Source organism: Pelodiscus sinensis, chromosome 17 (assembly GCF_052426305.1).
Source record: "Pelodiscus sinensis isolate ZL-2025 chromosome 17, ASM5242630v1, whole genome shotgun sequence".
Taxonomy (NCBI): Eukaryota; Metazoa; Chordata; order Testudines; family Trionychidae; genus Pelodiscus; species Pelodiscus sinensis.
In genome coordinates this window covers 14559943-14577176 of record NC_143068.1, presented here as the reverse complement: position 1 = coordinate 14577176, position 17234 = coordinate 14559943, and the positions used below count along the sequence as shown (strand labels likewise).

The following is a 17234-nucleotide window of genomic DNA, read 5'->3' as shown; positions in this document are numbered from 1 at the left end:
AGCAAGATAGAGCGCTTTCTAAGCTTTTCGCTACTTTTGAGCTCCATTCGCGATCAGGATCATTCTCATAAAAAATGTTTATTGCATCACTTTTAAGCTTAAATGCTTCAGCCATAACTTTCATTGATAATGTTCGAATAACTGGCTCAGCATGTTCAGGCTCATTTTCCAGCCACTGCTCATCCAGAAGCTTCCACTCGTCGATAGACAACTCCTCCCCATGAGAGTCGAGCAACTCTTGCACATCAGTAGCATCCACCTCCTCTAATCCTGCTTCATGGGCTAGGGCTACAATCTGCTTTTTAGCTTCAGCTAGTTTAGTGTCAAACTCCCTAAACTCATGAACACATGCAGGCGATATACGGCGCCAAACTGCGTTAAGGCAACTCGAAACTTCTGCCCAAGCCTCTGCTATATCTTCTTTAACGTTAAATTTTATCCAGAATGCCTTGACTGTAGGCTTATTCTCACCATCTGTCTGCCTTATAAGCCTAGCAAACGTATGGCGCAAGTAATACGCCTTGAAAGCAGCTATCGCTCCTTGATCAAACGGTTGAATTAATGAGGTTGTATTGGGGGGTAAAAATAACACACGAATGTTTTCTGACAGATCAGTAAAGCAAGGAGGATGCCCTGGTGCATTATCTAGAAGTAAAATTTTGAAAGCAAGATTTTCTTGCAAACAGTAGTCTTTCAACTCAGCAGTTAGGCGATTGCAAAGGTAGTCTGTGAAGATGCTTGCAGTTACCCATGCTTTCATATTAGATCTCCAAACAACAGGAAGATGATCCTTTGAATACCCAGTTAAAGTTCTAGGGTTGGCAGAACGGTAAACAACTACCGGTTTGAGCTGGCACTCCCTGTTGGCATTGGTGCATAGCATTGTACTGATATGATCCTTTGCAGCCTTAAAACCAGGTGCATAAGCCTCATCACGAGAGATGTATGTGCGTGCTGGTTTCGTACAGGTTAAACACGTGCTCAGACGAATAGCCACCTTTCTTTATAATAGCCTCAAATATTGCTGGGAATGAGTCAGCAGCCTCTGTGTCAGCAACAGCAGCCTCTCCAGTTATTTTTATATTATGTAAGTTTGAACACTTTTTAAAGCATTCGAACCAATCATGACTTGCATTAAATGACTTGGCATCAGTTTCATTCAATTCTATTTCAATAGCATCACATAAAGCTTTGGCTTTTTCCTGAATAACAGCCAAACTCACTGGCATCTTTCATTGTGTTTGGTCTTCAAGCCACAGACAATCACCTCTCCATATTTTTCCATTAGGTTAGATAGTGTACAAACAACCTTCTTCACACTTACTGGTGTTGCATTTTTGCAACATTCCTTAATTTTCTCAGCTTGGGCATGGATTGTGTGCACACTAGACTCATGCATATTCAACGCGTGAGAGTGGTCACAATTGCGTTCACCTTTTTTAATTCGCTTAATCACTTCAAGTTTCTCTTTTAATGTAAATGATTTTCTATGCTTCTCGCTTGCAGAAGCAGATGTATCACTTTCCTTACGCTTTCCACTCATAAGGGATACAGTAATACACAGCAAGATACAGTACAGTATCTAACAATTCAGTGCAAGACATCGCAGTTTGTTAACACAAGATAAACACGTGAGTGAGCGGAGGAGTGCTGTGACCGCATGTACAGTGTATTCATCTGCTCATGCGTACAGTACAACTCCCAATAGGGCATTAGCTGGAACCCGGAAGTGCTCCAGTCAGCTGCTCTCTCGGTGGGGCTGCTGAGAGCTGCATGTGCGCTCGCAGCTGCAGCCTGCACTTGTTAGCAGCTGGGACCAGGACATAAGGTTGGGGGAGAAAGGGGACTGGGTTACAGCAGGGAGGGGAGGTGTTTGGCTCTGGGGAACGGAAGAGGAGAGGAGGTGTTTGGCTCTGGGGAATGGAAGAGGAGGAGAGGGGAGGAGGATTGGGTTGGGAGTACAGTATGCTCCCCGATGAGTTTGCCGGGACCCACATTGCATCCGGTGAGGTGGGAGGTCACCGGGGAACAGCACAGTGAGCAGCAAACCCTCCATTGCTTTGCAGGGAGGCAGGAGAAGCCCTGCACAGCTGCCAGTGAGGACGGTTGGGGAAACTGTGTTATTTTGGGGATGGTCATGTTATTAAAAAAAACATTCCCTAAAAACAGGATCAAAAGCAAGCTGTGTCCCTGCATGCACCCTTGCTGCCCCCCCCATGCTCCCAAAATTCTGCCTTTACCCCCTCCCTCCCAAAATTCCCACCTTTGAGGAGCTGACAGCTCCAGTTTTCCTTTTACCCTCCCAAAATTCCACATCTAAAGACCTGGCAGCTCCAGTGCTCCCTTTGGCCAGGAGATCCCCCTTGCTCCGTGGATGGTCAGGGTATGGAGGGGACAGGAGTTGAGGCAGCAGCATGGGCAAGCAGCAGCCAATGGGACCTGAGAAGTTCTGAACCCTGCAGTCTGCACATCCCTCAGCCCACATTGAAGCTGACAAGCCATGACTGTGTTCTGCAGTCAGCTTATGAACAAGTCAGTCACTTTTTTCCTTTTTTGAATAGAGCACACTGCTCAGAAGCTACTAGAGTGGTGAGCAGGGTGTAGTTGGGCTAGCAAAGAAAAAAAAAACACGACTTGAATTGTTTCCACTTTTTTTTTTAAATGCAGCTTGGTGCAATTCTACGTTCTTCAACAGCATTTCTGGAATTTTTAACTTTGGTCTTTAAGTTGTACTAGAACGTTCTGCTTTCCTGCAGAAGTTTTAAGGAACTTTTCAGCAAGAAACAGTTCTTAGAATCACATATGCTTTTGTGCACATATAACCTCAATCCTGACCTCAGCTGCTGAACAACCTGGGAAATAAGTATCTATGCAGTTAAAGAGACCTCCTTTGAGTTTGCTAAGGAAAGGCCCTTTCCTTACCTGGCCCCTTGGTCTGGACAGGCATTGTAGGAAAGAGGACGCTAGTGCCAAAGTCAAAAACAATAAGGCTATGTCTAGACTGGCATGATTTTCCATTAAAAGCATTTGCAGAAAAGAGCATCTAGACTTGCGGAAAAGCATCCATGCCAATCTAGGCACGCTTTTGTGCAAAAAAGCCCTGATTGCCATTTTCGCAATTGGGGCTTTTTTGCGGAAAACAAATCTGAGCTGTCTACACTGACCCTTTAGCGCAAAAGCTTTGCGCAAAAGGACTTTTTCCCCCAAACAGGAGCAGCATAGTATTTCCGCAAAAAGCACTAATTTCAGACAGTAGAAAGTCAGTGCTCTTGCGGAAATTCAAGCGGCCAGTGTAGACAGCTGGCAAGTTTTTCCGCAAAAGCAGCTGCTTTTGCGGAAAAACTTGCCAGTCTAGACGTAACCCTGGGCTACGTCTACACGGCAATGTTTTTGCGCAAAAACCTGCAGAGGGTCCACACCTCAAATGCACTTTTGCAGAAGTAAATCAACCATAAAACAGCAGAACACAGAGGACTTTTGGCAGTGTAGGTAAACCTTTTACAAGGCAGAATGCCTTTTTGCACTACAGCTGTGGCTCAAAAAAGCAAGCATAGACACACTGCAGGGCTTCTTGCGCAAATAGAGCCTATCCATTCTGTGAATGGCCATCAGAGCTTTCTTGCACAAGAGCGTCCATGGAGTGTGGATGCACTTTTGCACAAGAAGATTTTGCACAAGAGCTCTTCCACAAGATTTGGTCTTTAGGTAATCACGTACGTTAGAGCTGTTAATGTACCCAAAGTTTACCATTTCTTTAATGCAGAAGTTTATTTAATGCTCACAGTGAACTGGGAAACTCCTAATGGTAGTCTTGTGCTTGTGTTTACTCTCGCTTCCCCTCCCACTTTTAAAAAAGCTTTCTAGATACCAGGAATGTCAACTCTACCATCCTTGGATTTTAGTGGCAGATTTGTTGGGAATGAAGGGATATCCCAGAACTTTTACTGTGAGCACTTCAAAGTAGACATTCAGTATTTACAAGACAGGCATCTTTTTCCAAGATGTTTATTAGACACTGAAGTTAAGTAGGTTGAGTAGCTTGAATGAAAATCTGTTCCCCTTTCAGCTTTTATTACACTCAAGTTCACCATTTAATTAGTACTGTATTAGCTAAGCCCCCTAGTGTATGAATTTCAGACAAAGGCCACTCAAAAATTCCTTTAAGAAAAAGTCTAAATGATTTGCCACAGAGAAACACACAGAAGTAAATGCCCCTGCCAAAGACAGTAACTCATGCTTTCAAGAGAAGCCACAGGAATTGCTATGGCCATGGTGAACCAGAAGCTGTTTATTAGCATGTTGATTTACACATCCAGACAGATTTTACAGCTAACATGAAGAGACTATTGCACACCTGCAGACCCATGACCTAGTCTTCACTTGATATTTTGTCCATACAGGCCAATCCTATAAGAGAGTTAAAAAATGTATTAAGTCATTTGCTTAAGGTGACAGAACATTAGCTTTTGCAGTGCATTTCTATATAAAAGGGTAGTCTTCATAATGGGGGATGGGAAAAGAGTTGAAAAAATACAGGAGCAGAACTTTTGCGCTTTAATTTATACAACTGCTAAGTCTCCTCCCTTACTAGTCATCCTTCAGGCACAGAAAGACTAAAGAGAAGGGTGCCTGGAAAAAAAAAAAAACAACCAACCCACCCACCTTACTTTGGGCTACTTTTGCCAAGGGACAGCAATTCTGGGAGCTATCTGGGACATCTTCTCACATAGGAGATGAGATCCAGGTTTGAATCTTTGATTTGGAGTAGGAACTTGAAACCCGACTCTCAGACATCCCAGGTGACTACCTCAGCCATTGAATTAGAGAATCACTATTTCTCTCACTCTAGCTCAATGATTTATTTGATGTGGAACAGACCCACCCATGAATATCTAACAGCTGAGAGGTTAGGTTCAAGTTCCTGCTCCAAACCAGAGAGTCAAACCATGGGCTCCCATTTCCCATATAAGAGCCCAGTTACTGGGCTATTTAAGTCTAACCCTTTGCATTCAGAGGGCAGAGACACTGCAAAGCTGAAATTCTTTACTTGTAACTGATGATCCTAGCTCAGCTGCTTATATATTTCAGTTTACCTTTATTTGCACATTTTAGATAACACTGATCTAACATCTTGAAGAATTACACTACGCAGACATGGCTCCTATCAACATAAATACAATGGGAGATTGTGGCCATCATACTGAAAAGAAACATGGCACCTTGACTGACAAAAGGTAGACTTCAGTTATATGAAGTCTTTTGACTGGAACTGCAGTGTATTTTCTGGTTTTGTCTTCTAAACACATGTTAACACTAGACTGCTCATCCATAGTCATTCCAGTCCATAGGTAAGGTATCTGGAAAAACTCATCTTCAATTACTTGACATGTACATGGCCTAACAAGTAAAAGGATAAGCAGAAACACAAAACATTTGCTTTGCTCCAACAGAAAAACAACGTAGATGAGATTCATCTCATCCTGTTAATCATCTGAGGAAGACTTATTTAGGAATGTATTTTATCTGTGTATTAAGGTGGGGGGAGAGGAGGAGTAGAGAGAGAACAGAGTTCAGAAAGCAAAGCAATACCTGTTTTGTTCAAATAAAGTGGAGAAATTCTTAAGAAAAACAGCAAGTTAAGCTGTTAAGACATCTATAAAAGTTTGACTCAGCCAGACACATACAAAGCCAAAGTCCCCACAATCTGAACTCTTGTTTGAAGGCTCAGGCGCTCTCATTTTAGTGAGCTCAGATTATATACTTTCTTCCAATCCCTGAACTGGTAGTCCACGAAGTCTGCGCATCGCTCCAATATGCGAGTTAACAACCACTGCAATCAATTTTATGCACCAAAAACTGGACTACACTTTCTACACAGCATACCAGCTATATGCAGATTTTTTTTAAAATTGTTAATCTGAAAGGGAGGGAGAGGAATCCTAAATATCAATCACCCTGAGAAGGCGATAAGGGAAGTAAACCCCCCTTCCCACAACATTTACTTACATCTTACTCCTTTTTAGGTTTTACTATTTTTACAGTGGCCACAGCAACTCTCTCTGCCTCAGCTTTGTATTGTGGCTTCAACGCTGCCCTGACAGCCTTGGCACAGATCTGGGAGTAGCGGATGTAGCTGGGAAGAGGAAACAAAAGGGATGAAAAATCAGGGGCGGCCCAAGAACTACAATGATCAGCTCCAGGGACTCTAGCGCTGCTGGGAGCCCCCCGCGAACTTTCCCGCGGCGTTTTTAGACGGCTCCTTACGCCACAGCCCCTCTGGTGAGCGGGGCCAGCCAGAGCACACGGGGGGGGGGGGGCTCTCGCCCATGGCCCGCCAGAGCGCACCCGAGCTTGGCAGCAGCCAGGCTGGGCTCCCGATATCGGGTCTCCGGGGGCCCTTCCCCGCCGCGGTTCAACCCCAGGCGGCTGCAGGGCGGGCCTCAGCCTCCCCCGCGGCAGGAGACGGGCGCGAGCAGCCGGTACCTGAGCCCGGCCTGTCTCCAGTAGGCCACCATGGCTGTGCTTCTAGGGACACAGGCCGCAAGGTCGGCGCGCGCCGGAACAGGAAAAGCCAAGCCACTCGCCGGTAACCAATCGGAAGCCGTCCCATTTCACCAATCACAGTTTGCATCGCCTCACGGAACTCGGCCAATCGCAGCGAGCTAAGCGTTTCCCACCAATCACCACCCGACACCTCTAAGCCACCAATCAGAGAGCGCAATGAACTGGCGCCGCCCCCGCTCCGTTTGCAGCAGAGTTTGGCAGCCAAGCCGTGCGGGGGGGAATCGCGCCCGTGGCCAACTAGCGCCCCCTGGCGGGGCTCTGGATGTGCGGCTGGGATCCCCAGCCCAGCCCTGTGCGTCGCCTCTCGCTCCAGGGGTCCATGGCGCGCGGCGAGCCGCCCCTTGCCAGGGAGGCCCAGCGCTGACTCTGCATGGGTCTGCACCGAGCCCCGCTCAAGCCAGCTCCACAGCGCTTGCCAGGGTGTGGGAACACAGTAACCCCTCGCTCCCAGGAGCGCCATTCACCCCACACTTGTGTGTGAAACGTGCAGCCCCCCCAATGTGACACCCAACATCTCCATAACGGAGGGAGGCCAGAGCAGTGGTCCCCAACACGGTAATGTTCCAAACACTAATTGGGTGCTACATGTTTTCAGGGGTCTGTCAAAAGTGAACCAGTTTCAGGATCAGGGCCTCAGTTTTTTATTTCTAAAAACACTGCCAAAAACTTGTTGGAAAATAATCTAACATTAGAATAAATCAAAGAAACCTTAATTATTTTCCGCAAAACAGGAGAACAGTGGATGGTATTATTAATCACATAATGACATCTCACATTTATATAATACCTTTCAATAGGGGCTTAGATTACAGCTGGCTAAAAAATAACTGAAGCAAACATTTGAGAATATGCTTTTATAAAATGCACATAATCAATGCTCAGGTAATCACATCTGAAGAGCTAAGAATAGTTAGCAGTGGTGTCTGCAGCCACAACATTCTCCCACACTCACTGAGACCTCATCCTTAGGAAAGTAAAGATTTTAAAAGGTCCTCCTTTAGATATAACAAAAGAAAACTGTCTTTTTTATATTTGTATACTCCTGAAAACTATACTCATAATTTGTCTGAACATAGACATGGAGGCAAAATATATACCACAGGAAATTCCAATCTAATCATTTTCTACAGCAACCTGAAAATAGCATGTTACTTTACATATATAACAATAATAATAAAAAAACTGATGAGCCCAAGCATGGCCTCCTGAAAACTGAAGGTCAGATATTTGAAGATGAATCTCTGAGCTTCTCTTATGGAGCCTAAGCCAAAACCCATTTAAATCTATGAGAGTAATTTCATTTATTTCAGTGGGGTTTGCATCAGACCTATGGAATCCTTCCACTGACATATGTGTATGTTTTGTGCTCCCCTTCCCCCCCCCCAAAAAAAAAACCCCAAACAAATTATGCATGTCCTTGGATCAACATGTGTATTAGGGAATCCCTGGAGATCTGGGCCATCCATTCAGGGCCTTGCTGCAGTTACACTGCAAAAGTTTCTTCCGCAGACTGCTCCTTGGAATGCCTTTAAAGGAAACTTCTCAAGTGTGAAGCAGATTTACTGCTAGTTGCCTCCTAAGATGATGTATACATGGTGGCCTGTTCAGTGCAAGAGTCCTGGGAAGGGACAGAGAGGAAGCTGCAGAAGTGGATTTAAACTGGGTATGATCTGAAAATTAGCCTTTCATCCTTTCAGAGCTGTTACCAGAGGGGCAGCATTTGAATGGTTCATGTTGGAAACAAGGCCTATTTTGTTCCATCAGACAGCACTGGACACCACCACTGGGCAAATCTCCCCAGTAAACATATCAATCGACATATTAGAGTCTGTCTCACATGCAGAAGCTGCTACATGGTAAAGAACAGGCCATTTCCAAATGCAGTTGAGCTTCCACTTGATCTAAACACCATGACATTAAAAACATCCAGACATGATAAGAATGACAATAAAGCTTCCTCAGAATCCAAACCAAAACTTGGTGAACAGCACTGATGAAAGAAGTGAGACTCGGTCCTGGAGATTCTATTCCTGCACAAATACAGTCTCTTAGACAACATGTACAGCAAAGATAGCAAAAGTGAAAACTGCTCTATTTTGCCACATCAGTCAGTGTGCCTGAAAGCCCTATAAGTCTGGAGGTGGGAGTTCACTCTCCCTGCACAGTCCCTATTTGACCTCTCCACAGATATTGCTAGCAAGGGTTTCAGTTACGGCCAGTTGTGATTACTGTGTGTTTACTGTGGGGGAGGGTGGGAGGAGGTAAAAGGGGTAGCTGCCTCAGGACCTGGAGATAGAAAAGGGCCCAGAGCTCCCAACTGGCCCTTTAAATTTCTGCCAGAGTGCTATGTGGCCTGCTCGGGGCAGCACTGAGGGCTGCCTAGCGGAGGAATGGCACTCTCTGGGCTGTGTGGAGAGCTGCCTACCCCCGCCCTGTCCTTTCCACCCAAGACTCTGCCCCTTCTGGTGGCATAAAGCAGCTTCCCCTCGTCTTGCCCAGGGGGCCGGCAAGGCTGTTGGCCAGACTGCAGCCAGTAGAAAGGGTATGCTAAAAAGCAGATATTAGAAAGGTCCAGCAAGGCCAAAGAGAGGACACTGGAAATGCTGACATGGTTAAATGGAGAGATCAACAGAGGCTGAAGATGAAAGGTTAGAGACATCCAGAAAGATGAGACTGGAGAGGTCCTGAGAAACTGAAGAGGTGAGAGAAGAGGCATCCTAAAAGGAAAGGTCAGAAAGGTCCAGAAAGGGTGAAGAGAGGGTGGTTGATAAGGATAAATCAGAGGGACACGGAGATGTTGAAGTGTTAAAATCAGAGAGGTCTACTGAGGGTGAAGAGGTTGAAGCAGTGTGATCAGATATGTCCAGATAGGGTGCAGAAACTGAATAAAGACGGTCCACAGAAGCTGAAGGTGAGGGTGAAGATGAGAGACTGGAGCGGTCCACGGTTACTGAAGAGTTGGGATTAGAAAGGTCCAACGAGACTGAAGAGGTGAGACTGGAAAGGTCCAACGAGACTGAAGAGGTGAAACTGGAGAGCTGCAAGGAGTCTGAAGACGCGAGACTGGAGAGATCCAAAGAAACTGAAGAGGTTATGCTGGAGGCCAAAGAGGTACAACTAGAGAGGTCCAGAGATGATGAAGAGGTGAGATCAGAGAGGTCCAGGGAGGATGAAGAAGTGTTGCTTGAGAGGTCTAAAGAATCTGAAGAGCTGAGACTGGAGAGATCCAAGGAATCTGAAAAGGTGAGTTTGAAACGTTCTAAGGTAGCTGAAGACTCAAAAATGGAGGGGTCCAGGGAGGCCAAAAAGGTGAGACCAGAATGGTCCAGGGAGACCAAAGAGACTGAAAAGCCAAGAACATCTGCAAAATGATCGGTGTCTTATTTAATCATAGGCAGGTTCAGCTAAAAATCTCCAGCAGTGAAAATGCTAAGAAAATATAAAACAAAGAGAACATGAAAACCAATTAATATTACTGTTGAAAGTAACTAAACACAAATTTCACTCTGGGATTTTAAGAAACTAAATTATAATCTTACAAACCCACAGCATTATCCCTTAGAATACTAGTATTTCCCAGAATCCCAGACTTCCAGCCAAGTAAATGCATAGATGCATTTCTGCACGAGTATGTATCTGTCTTTTTAAGTGTCTCTAGAGACCATAGTATGTGCAATATCTTAGGACTGGACCTTCCAAATACCCTCTTGTTACATACACAGGCTCATCACCTGACCTGATTATTTAAAATAAAATAATTAAATAAGAAAACGGAAGTTAATAAACCTTATTTTCAACTTCTGATTTCCAGATATCAAGGGGTATTCAGATGCCATGGTGATTAGTGTGGAATAAATACCATTGCAGACAGGCAGATGATAGGTTTTTAATGGCTTACAGTTTAAATAAATATGTAGTTGTAAATGGGAAGTGTGAATCCTACTTGGCCTATCAGTGTAAAGATATAATGGCTTATTTCTCTCTCTCTGAATTAATGCTGAAGGAGAGGTAGCATAATTCAGCTAAGTGCATCTCCTTGAGGAAGTTAACAGAGATGGGAAAGAAAACAGTAAATTTCTCAGCAATAAATATTGGTTTATTTTGGGAGGTTAATGTTATTCCAAATTGCCTTCACAACAAATTCAGAAATATATTGAAAAGATCTGGCAGCTTCTATCATGCTACGTATTTTACATAGTGGTCTCATCAGATCACTTGTCATTTTTTCTTTGCATGTAATTCTTAATAAAATAATGATGATCTTTAATTTGTAGGCACTCTGCCTTCCTTAATAAACTATACTGAAGAAATCAATTATGATAAAAGGACAATACATCCATTTTAATCCCAAAGTGTGAACAAAGTTTGGCAAATGCTCAGCAAAGCTGCAAAACATAAGCATTGTAAAAATAAAAAAAACTTTCAGATTCTAGTTCATAATGGTATTTTTAATATAGTTTGGGACAGATCACAAGGTGAGAATTCTACAGTTGCAGGCTCTGCTCCTGGCCCCTAAAGACTGCACAGCAAGACAGTTAGCAATTTCAACCTTATTGATCCCAGTTATGATGGGACATATGGCAACTGATGTATTTAAAAAAATAATTACAAAAATATATTCACTCACTTGTGTTCAAACACAGTATAATGGGCCAGGACAGTAAGGCATGCACTTATTTTTTCCATGATGCAAAGCAACAGTTTCTCAGGTGGTTAAGAACACACCCAAACTTTGTATCATTGTCTAACTGATTTAACATTATTACTCCCACTACTGTTGCTTCTTAGTCAAGAGAAGTGTCTACTAGACACCAACTAAAGTTTATTCTGAACATGTACAGACTAAGGACTACAGGAATTTGGCACCATATTTAAAATACTGGTATTTCATTCTACAAAATAAAATCCACATATCCAACAATACAAGGCCACAACAATACTGAATTACCAAATAAACTTTACATTTAGTTTTAATAAACCCATGATTTAATTAATAACCCTTCCAACATAACTGTCATTTTATTAAGTGTACACAGAATATGGATCAGAATGGTAAAATATGTGAAAATTTCTTGCCACACAGGTTTCAGTAATCTTCATAAGCATATAAATATGCTCACAGTCCTCCTTCCCTTGTACACTTGATGAAACAACAAAAATTATGAACCACCTCTGAGAAATCCTTTCCTGTCTAATGAATAAGGATCCTTCATTCTGTGACTCTTTTCAGATTAAAAAGTTTCATGCATGCATATTTCAATAGAAAGTAAATCATAACTAAGTTAATCAAGTTACAACACAATGAAAAACTGATATTTACATGATTTCCAGCATGCTACTAACTCCAGTATTCCTTCACTGTGTCTCTTCTGCAGTTGTTTAGAATGACAAAGCTACTCTGCTTTTCCTGTGAAATGACACACATTGGAGAAACATGGAAGCATAGTCGTTGCACAGAATATACACAGACCTTTAATAATACATCATGCCTTCCCTAGTTGTGGATTTGTCACCTTTCTTCTCTAGTGTGTGTCATATTGGGCTCTGCTGTTAAAGCTCTACTGTGCTTCCAGCAGATGACCTTAATCCATTCAACGGTTACTGCAAATCACTCCATGATGATTAAAATACATGTCATTGTCTGATAAACCTCTTACTGCCTCAATGAAGCACTTAGCATGGACCACTAGTACATAATACAGAACTCTGAAATGATCTACAATTTTAATGTTAGATTGTAGTTCTGTATTGTTTTCTATTACAGATCCAGATTTTTGGAGAGGAACTGGTGAAGTAGATGACCTATGATTTTTTTTTTTAACTTTTGGACATCTGAATTCAACTCCCGGTTTAGACTGCAAGTAAAAAAAATTACTTTTGCAGTGAAATTCTAGTTTTCATTTGTCCATTCCACAAGTTAAACATTTTGGCAGGGTTGGCAGACTACTATCTAGAGATCCCCATGTCTGGCATAATAGGAATGTTGTGGGTCAGGATTCAGTCCACATTTACTAGTTTACAAATAACTTGTAAATGATGTATTTAATTACTTTTCCTTGTTCTTTTAATTTAAAATATATTTAACAATCTTACATAACACAATAATATAGGGCTTTTTTCAGTATATATCAAAGCATTTTACAGAAGATAGTAAATAATTTCCTAAAGCACCCAAGTGACTTAAGAGCCTTACTTATGGGATTCACAAAGGTACTTGGGCATCTAACTGCCTCTGAAATCACTAAATACCTCTGTGAATCCAACTCTCAGATGCATTACTAAAGAGGTATAATGTCTATTCTTACTGCAGCCAGGTCTACACTAAAGGGGAAGGTCGAATTAACACGTGCAACTCCAGCTATGTTAATAACATAGTTGGAGTTGACACACCCTGATTTGAGTTTACCCACCAAGGAATGGAGAAATAAAATTATGTCTCTAAAATCAGACAGTTGCAGAGTCAAAATTATAACCTAGGTCCCCTGATTCACAAACTCATGTCCTGTATATTGGACCTGGTTGCGACTACTACTCATAAATAAGTCTAAAACTGTCTGCCAACAATTGTGTGTGCATAATTGTAACTCAGCTATGAGTTAAGCAGAACAGTTCTTGTTTCAAAATATTGTTGTATTCAAGCTAGCCCCTGCAGCAGGAGAAGCTGCAAACATGCAATGTCTCAGCCTGAAGTGAACATGGGAAAGATACGAAAGAAACAAAGGCTGTACAATCTGTACAATACTTCAAATTTATCTAATATATAAAGGAGAATGTTTGTATGTTTGTGCGCTAATCACTTGGGCACTATAAGAGATACCGCAACCAAACTTTGTATAGGGTAACCTTTCCTCCAGGAGAAGGTTTTAAGGTACTTTAGGCAGTGTGGGGAGAAGCAGCTTCCTGGGGGAAGCGGTGGGGACAGTCACTCACTAAGGTTGGTGGTGGAGGCGCGAGGGGCGGGGCGGGGCGGCGCTCCGAGTGGCAGCTGACCCACTTGCCTCTACCAGGCCATTCTGCTGCACAGGCACGTCCGGGAAAGGGGAGCCCCCTCCTCCCTCCTGCCCATGATGTCACTTGGCCCGGGCCCCTCCCCTCCAGCAGTGGCTGAGGGTTGCCAAGCAGCAGGCTGGAGCTTGAGGCCATTGGTAGGGGGCAGTTGTGGGCGCAGCGGGGCGAGCCCAGCGGTGAGGTGGCGGCGGTGGCAGTGGTGATGGGAGCAGCTTGGGGTCGGTGCAGCTTCCTGGTTGCCTGGCAAGGAGCCCAGCAATTGCTTGCCACGGCCCACGGGAGAGGGGAGCCCCCGGCATGGCCCCATGGTGCGGCAGGTAGCGGGGTGAAAGTTTCAGGGTGGGTGATGGGGTCGTTGCCCCCCCGCGGAATCTGCAGTCCCAGGCATGAGCTGGGCCACCCCGCCCACTCTAGATCCCATGCTTGCTCCCTCCCGCCTGCTCCTCACACGGGGCACCCCTGGCAGGACCCCATGGCTCACCCCAAGCAACACCAGGTAACTCCAGCTAGTTTTAAATAAATTTAAAAATAATACAAAAAGCAAGCCAAAAACTCCCATGGCTGCTAGTTAATCAGATGTTTCCCTTTCCACTGGAATTTTACAAATATTATTAACTGTATATGTTGCCATACAAATAGAGGCCCTGATCTTGCAAGCCACTCCATGGCAGCACATCCTTTACACCTGCATAGAACCAAATTGACAGGGACTTGTTCCAGCAGAGCTGGTTGCAGGATCAGGGCTATAAAATAAAACAAGTTCTTCTTCAAGTGCTTGCTTATATCAATTTCAATTAGATGTGCATGTGGTGTGTCCTAGCAACTGTCAGGTCAGCTGTGAAACACCCTGGAGCAGTGCAGCGCACTATACATGACCCTGCTAACCCAAGCACCCCTAAGTTCCTTCATATTGCCAATGATGGCTTTTGGAATTGTGGTTCTCCTGGACCACAAGCGTCATGTGTTCATAGTGTTTACAGTTAGTTTGTGTGAGTGATATCTAGCAGTTAGTGTAGCGTATGGAAGGTGAAAGGGTTTTCCCTTCCCACCCACTCCATCTACCAAAGGACATAGGGGAGGGCAAAATTTTTTAATGGGCGGCCACTGCAAGATTTTGTTAAGTGGTCCTGGGCTGCACTTCTGTGAAGGGGTGTGGGGCCTGAGAGGAAGCTTGGGTGAGGGATAGGGTTATAACCTGGGGCAAGGGCTTGGGGTGCAGGGTAGAGGAGATGCAGAAGATTCTGGCCTGGGGGAGGGGTGTAAGGTCTGGGAGGGAGTTGTGTCCTGGAGAAGGTGGTGAGAGGGGATACAGAGGATTTGGGCGGTGGCCTGGGGCAGGTAGTTTCGGGGAAGAGAAGGGGTGGGGTGCCAGAGGCAGGCTCTGGCTGGTAGATGCTTACATATGCAGCTCCTAGCCAACAGCTCCGCAGGAACCTGAGGCAGGCTCCCTGCCTCAGTGTGTGTCACACACTGCTCCACATGGCTCTGCTCCAGGACAGGGAGGGAAGAGGCTTCATTCATTGCTAGGTGTCAGCAAAATTTCTCAGCTCCTATTGGCCAGAAACGAGCCAGAGGGAGCTTAGGGATTCTGCTAGGGGGCAGGGACAGCATGTGAACCTTTCTCCTCCCTTCCCAGCATGCAGAGCAATTAGTAGCCTGATGTTTAAGTGGCTGCAGCTGCTCTGTAATAGGGGGGCCAGCAAGGCAGCTGCGGGATGGATTCAGCAGCCCGGCCAGCCTGATCCTGCCCACTAGCCCCCTCCTGTCCAACACTGACATAGGGTATGCGAAATCCTAGGGCTTCAAACCAGTATTTCCGCTAACATTTTCTTTGGGCTGGCTTGAAATTTCTTATGTGCAATACCAATATTGAAGTAGTATGTGGATGTGTACCATCAATACAAAACACACATTTTAGGCAGTCTATATGTGTGGAAGAAAATATATTAAAACAAGGGATTGTTAAAAAGGAGCAATGCTTACTATATTTAATATGAAGTCGCATATACCATATTTTAATTAGCAGGGCTCGCCAAGTGGCGGCGAGCCCCGCTCACCAGCCGTGTGGTTCGGCACGCTACACATGCGCAGACCGCGCTGTGCAGGCTTGTAATCTACTCACCATGGGTGAGGAGATTACACTAATTGTCAAGCCCTGTTAATTAGTAACACAGGATTTTAAAAAAATTATTAAGATCAGAGTTTGATATCTGCAACAAACAAACTCCCTATATGAGCTGGGATAAAATTCTGCTTCTCACACTAGCAGTCTGTCCTGTCCTAACTCCCAGCTAAAGCACAAACAAATTATCCACACCTCCCAGCAAAAAACCAACCCTCCCCCTAGCCTCCACCTCACCCCAATGCCAGCACCTACACTATGCAATCAGCCCGTTATCTCCCCATTCTCAGGAGGATTGAGAGTGTTGAATTCCTGCCTTTCTCCTCCCACAGATGAGACTCTCCAAACTCCTCTCCCCTCTGACTCCTCCTCAGCCAATCATTCCCTTCCTTTCTCCTCCTCCCTCTTCCCCCTGCCACTTATTGTCTCCCTTGTTTACCTGCTCTGGGAGCTGGTTAGTTTCAAACATGGAGCAGCTCCCTTTAAGCACCCTCCCCCATCTCACCTGTCAGCTGAGCTCCCTGCCTGTGTGGGAGCTTTGAACTTCTGAGCAGAGCTCAGAAGTTAGCTGCACAGTCACACAATTGTGCAGTTTACAGGGAACTTAGGCCCTAACCATTAAATTTTGGGTATTCTGGGACCCAGCCACAGCCCCTAAAAATTCCTAAGCTGATTGCCCCAAAGATGCCTTTTGTGCAGATTCAGTATGGTCTGAGCACAGGAACCAAATTGGTGCCCACTAGAAAAGCTTCATGTGAGCATGCCACTGGGAAGCGAGGACATTGTACTGCTGGGCAAGTCCTTGTACTGCTGGGCAGCTTCACATACACACACACACCCATAGAGAAACAGGCTCCTAGGAAAATATACTGGCAAAAACAGCAAGTGCTAGGGAATTTAGATACCTTCAGGATTAGGCAGCAGCTCAGTGGGGCTTTTGAGAATTTCAATGGTACCTAAATGTTGGACTGTGTCTAAAATGGCAGTTAGGGATTTAGGATTAGATCCACCAAAAGATTTAAGTGCTTTGAGAGGGGAAAGACAGCTTCTCAATGAAAGAGCATCTTCCAACTCTGAAGAGTTTAGGGTCTCTGAAATGTCAGTTTCCACATGAGATCGCCTTACATGCCTTCCTAGATGATCATAAATCTGCTATTAGATTTTGGCAGCAGTCTTTCCTCCGAATGTGGTACCCCATCAGCAATGGATGCACTTATTTATTTAGACTCAAAACAGTAGACTGTTCTCAGGACTGGGTTGAGCTATACGCTGTTTAATGGCAAGGCTACACAGTAAAAGTTATTTAGCACTGTTTTAGGAAACAGTGGTTGAAATGTGCTCAGAGCAGACTTTCCAAAATAGCCTGAACATAGCTTATTCTGATCCACACTTGCAGTTTAACTGTAGACAGCTGAACTGATGCAGATACCCCTCATCAGTAATGGATAACATTTCCCCTGTCAACTAGGAATTAGTTTTGCAAGTGTTTCATTTCCATCAGTGTCTATGAACCAACTAACTATATGTTTTATTTCAATAT

At 44.4% G+C, this 17234-nt stretch overlaps 2 protein-coding genes across 3 annotated transcripts in view; both read right to left on the bottom strand.

Moving 5' to 3' along the window:
* Positions 1-4268: 4268 nt before the first annotated feature.
* ATP5F1E (ATP synthase F1 subunit epsilon) lies at positions 4269-6642 on the bottom strand. The gene is made up of 3 exons (XM_075901125.2): positions 6484-6642; positions 6007-6133; positions 4269-4407 (listed from the first exon to the last, which is right to left on the bottom strand). The coding sequence occupies exons 1-2, from the start codon at positions 6513-6515 to the stop codon at positions 6010-6012; spliced, it is 156 nt and encodes a 51-aa protein (XP_075757240.1). The 5' UTR covers positions 6516-6642; the 3' UTR covers positions 4269-4407; positions 6007-6009.
* Positions 6007-17234, bottom strand: part of PRELID3B (PRELI domain containing 3B) — a 30366-nt gene continuing 19138 nt past the window's right edge. The window contains exons 7-8 of one of the 2 annotated variants that reach the window (XR_016347028.1): positions 11885-11971; positions 6082-6133 (exon numbers count right to left, since the gene is read on the bottom strand). The gene's annotated coding sequence lies outside the window, so the exon portion shown is untranslated. Of the gene's footprint in view, positions 6134-11884; positions 11972-17234 lie in introns of both variants that reach the window. The other variant, XM_089769660.1, reaches the window with a different exon arrangement.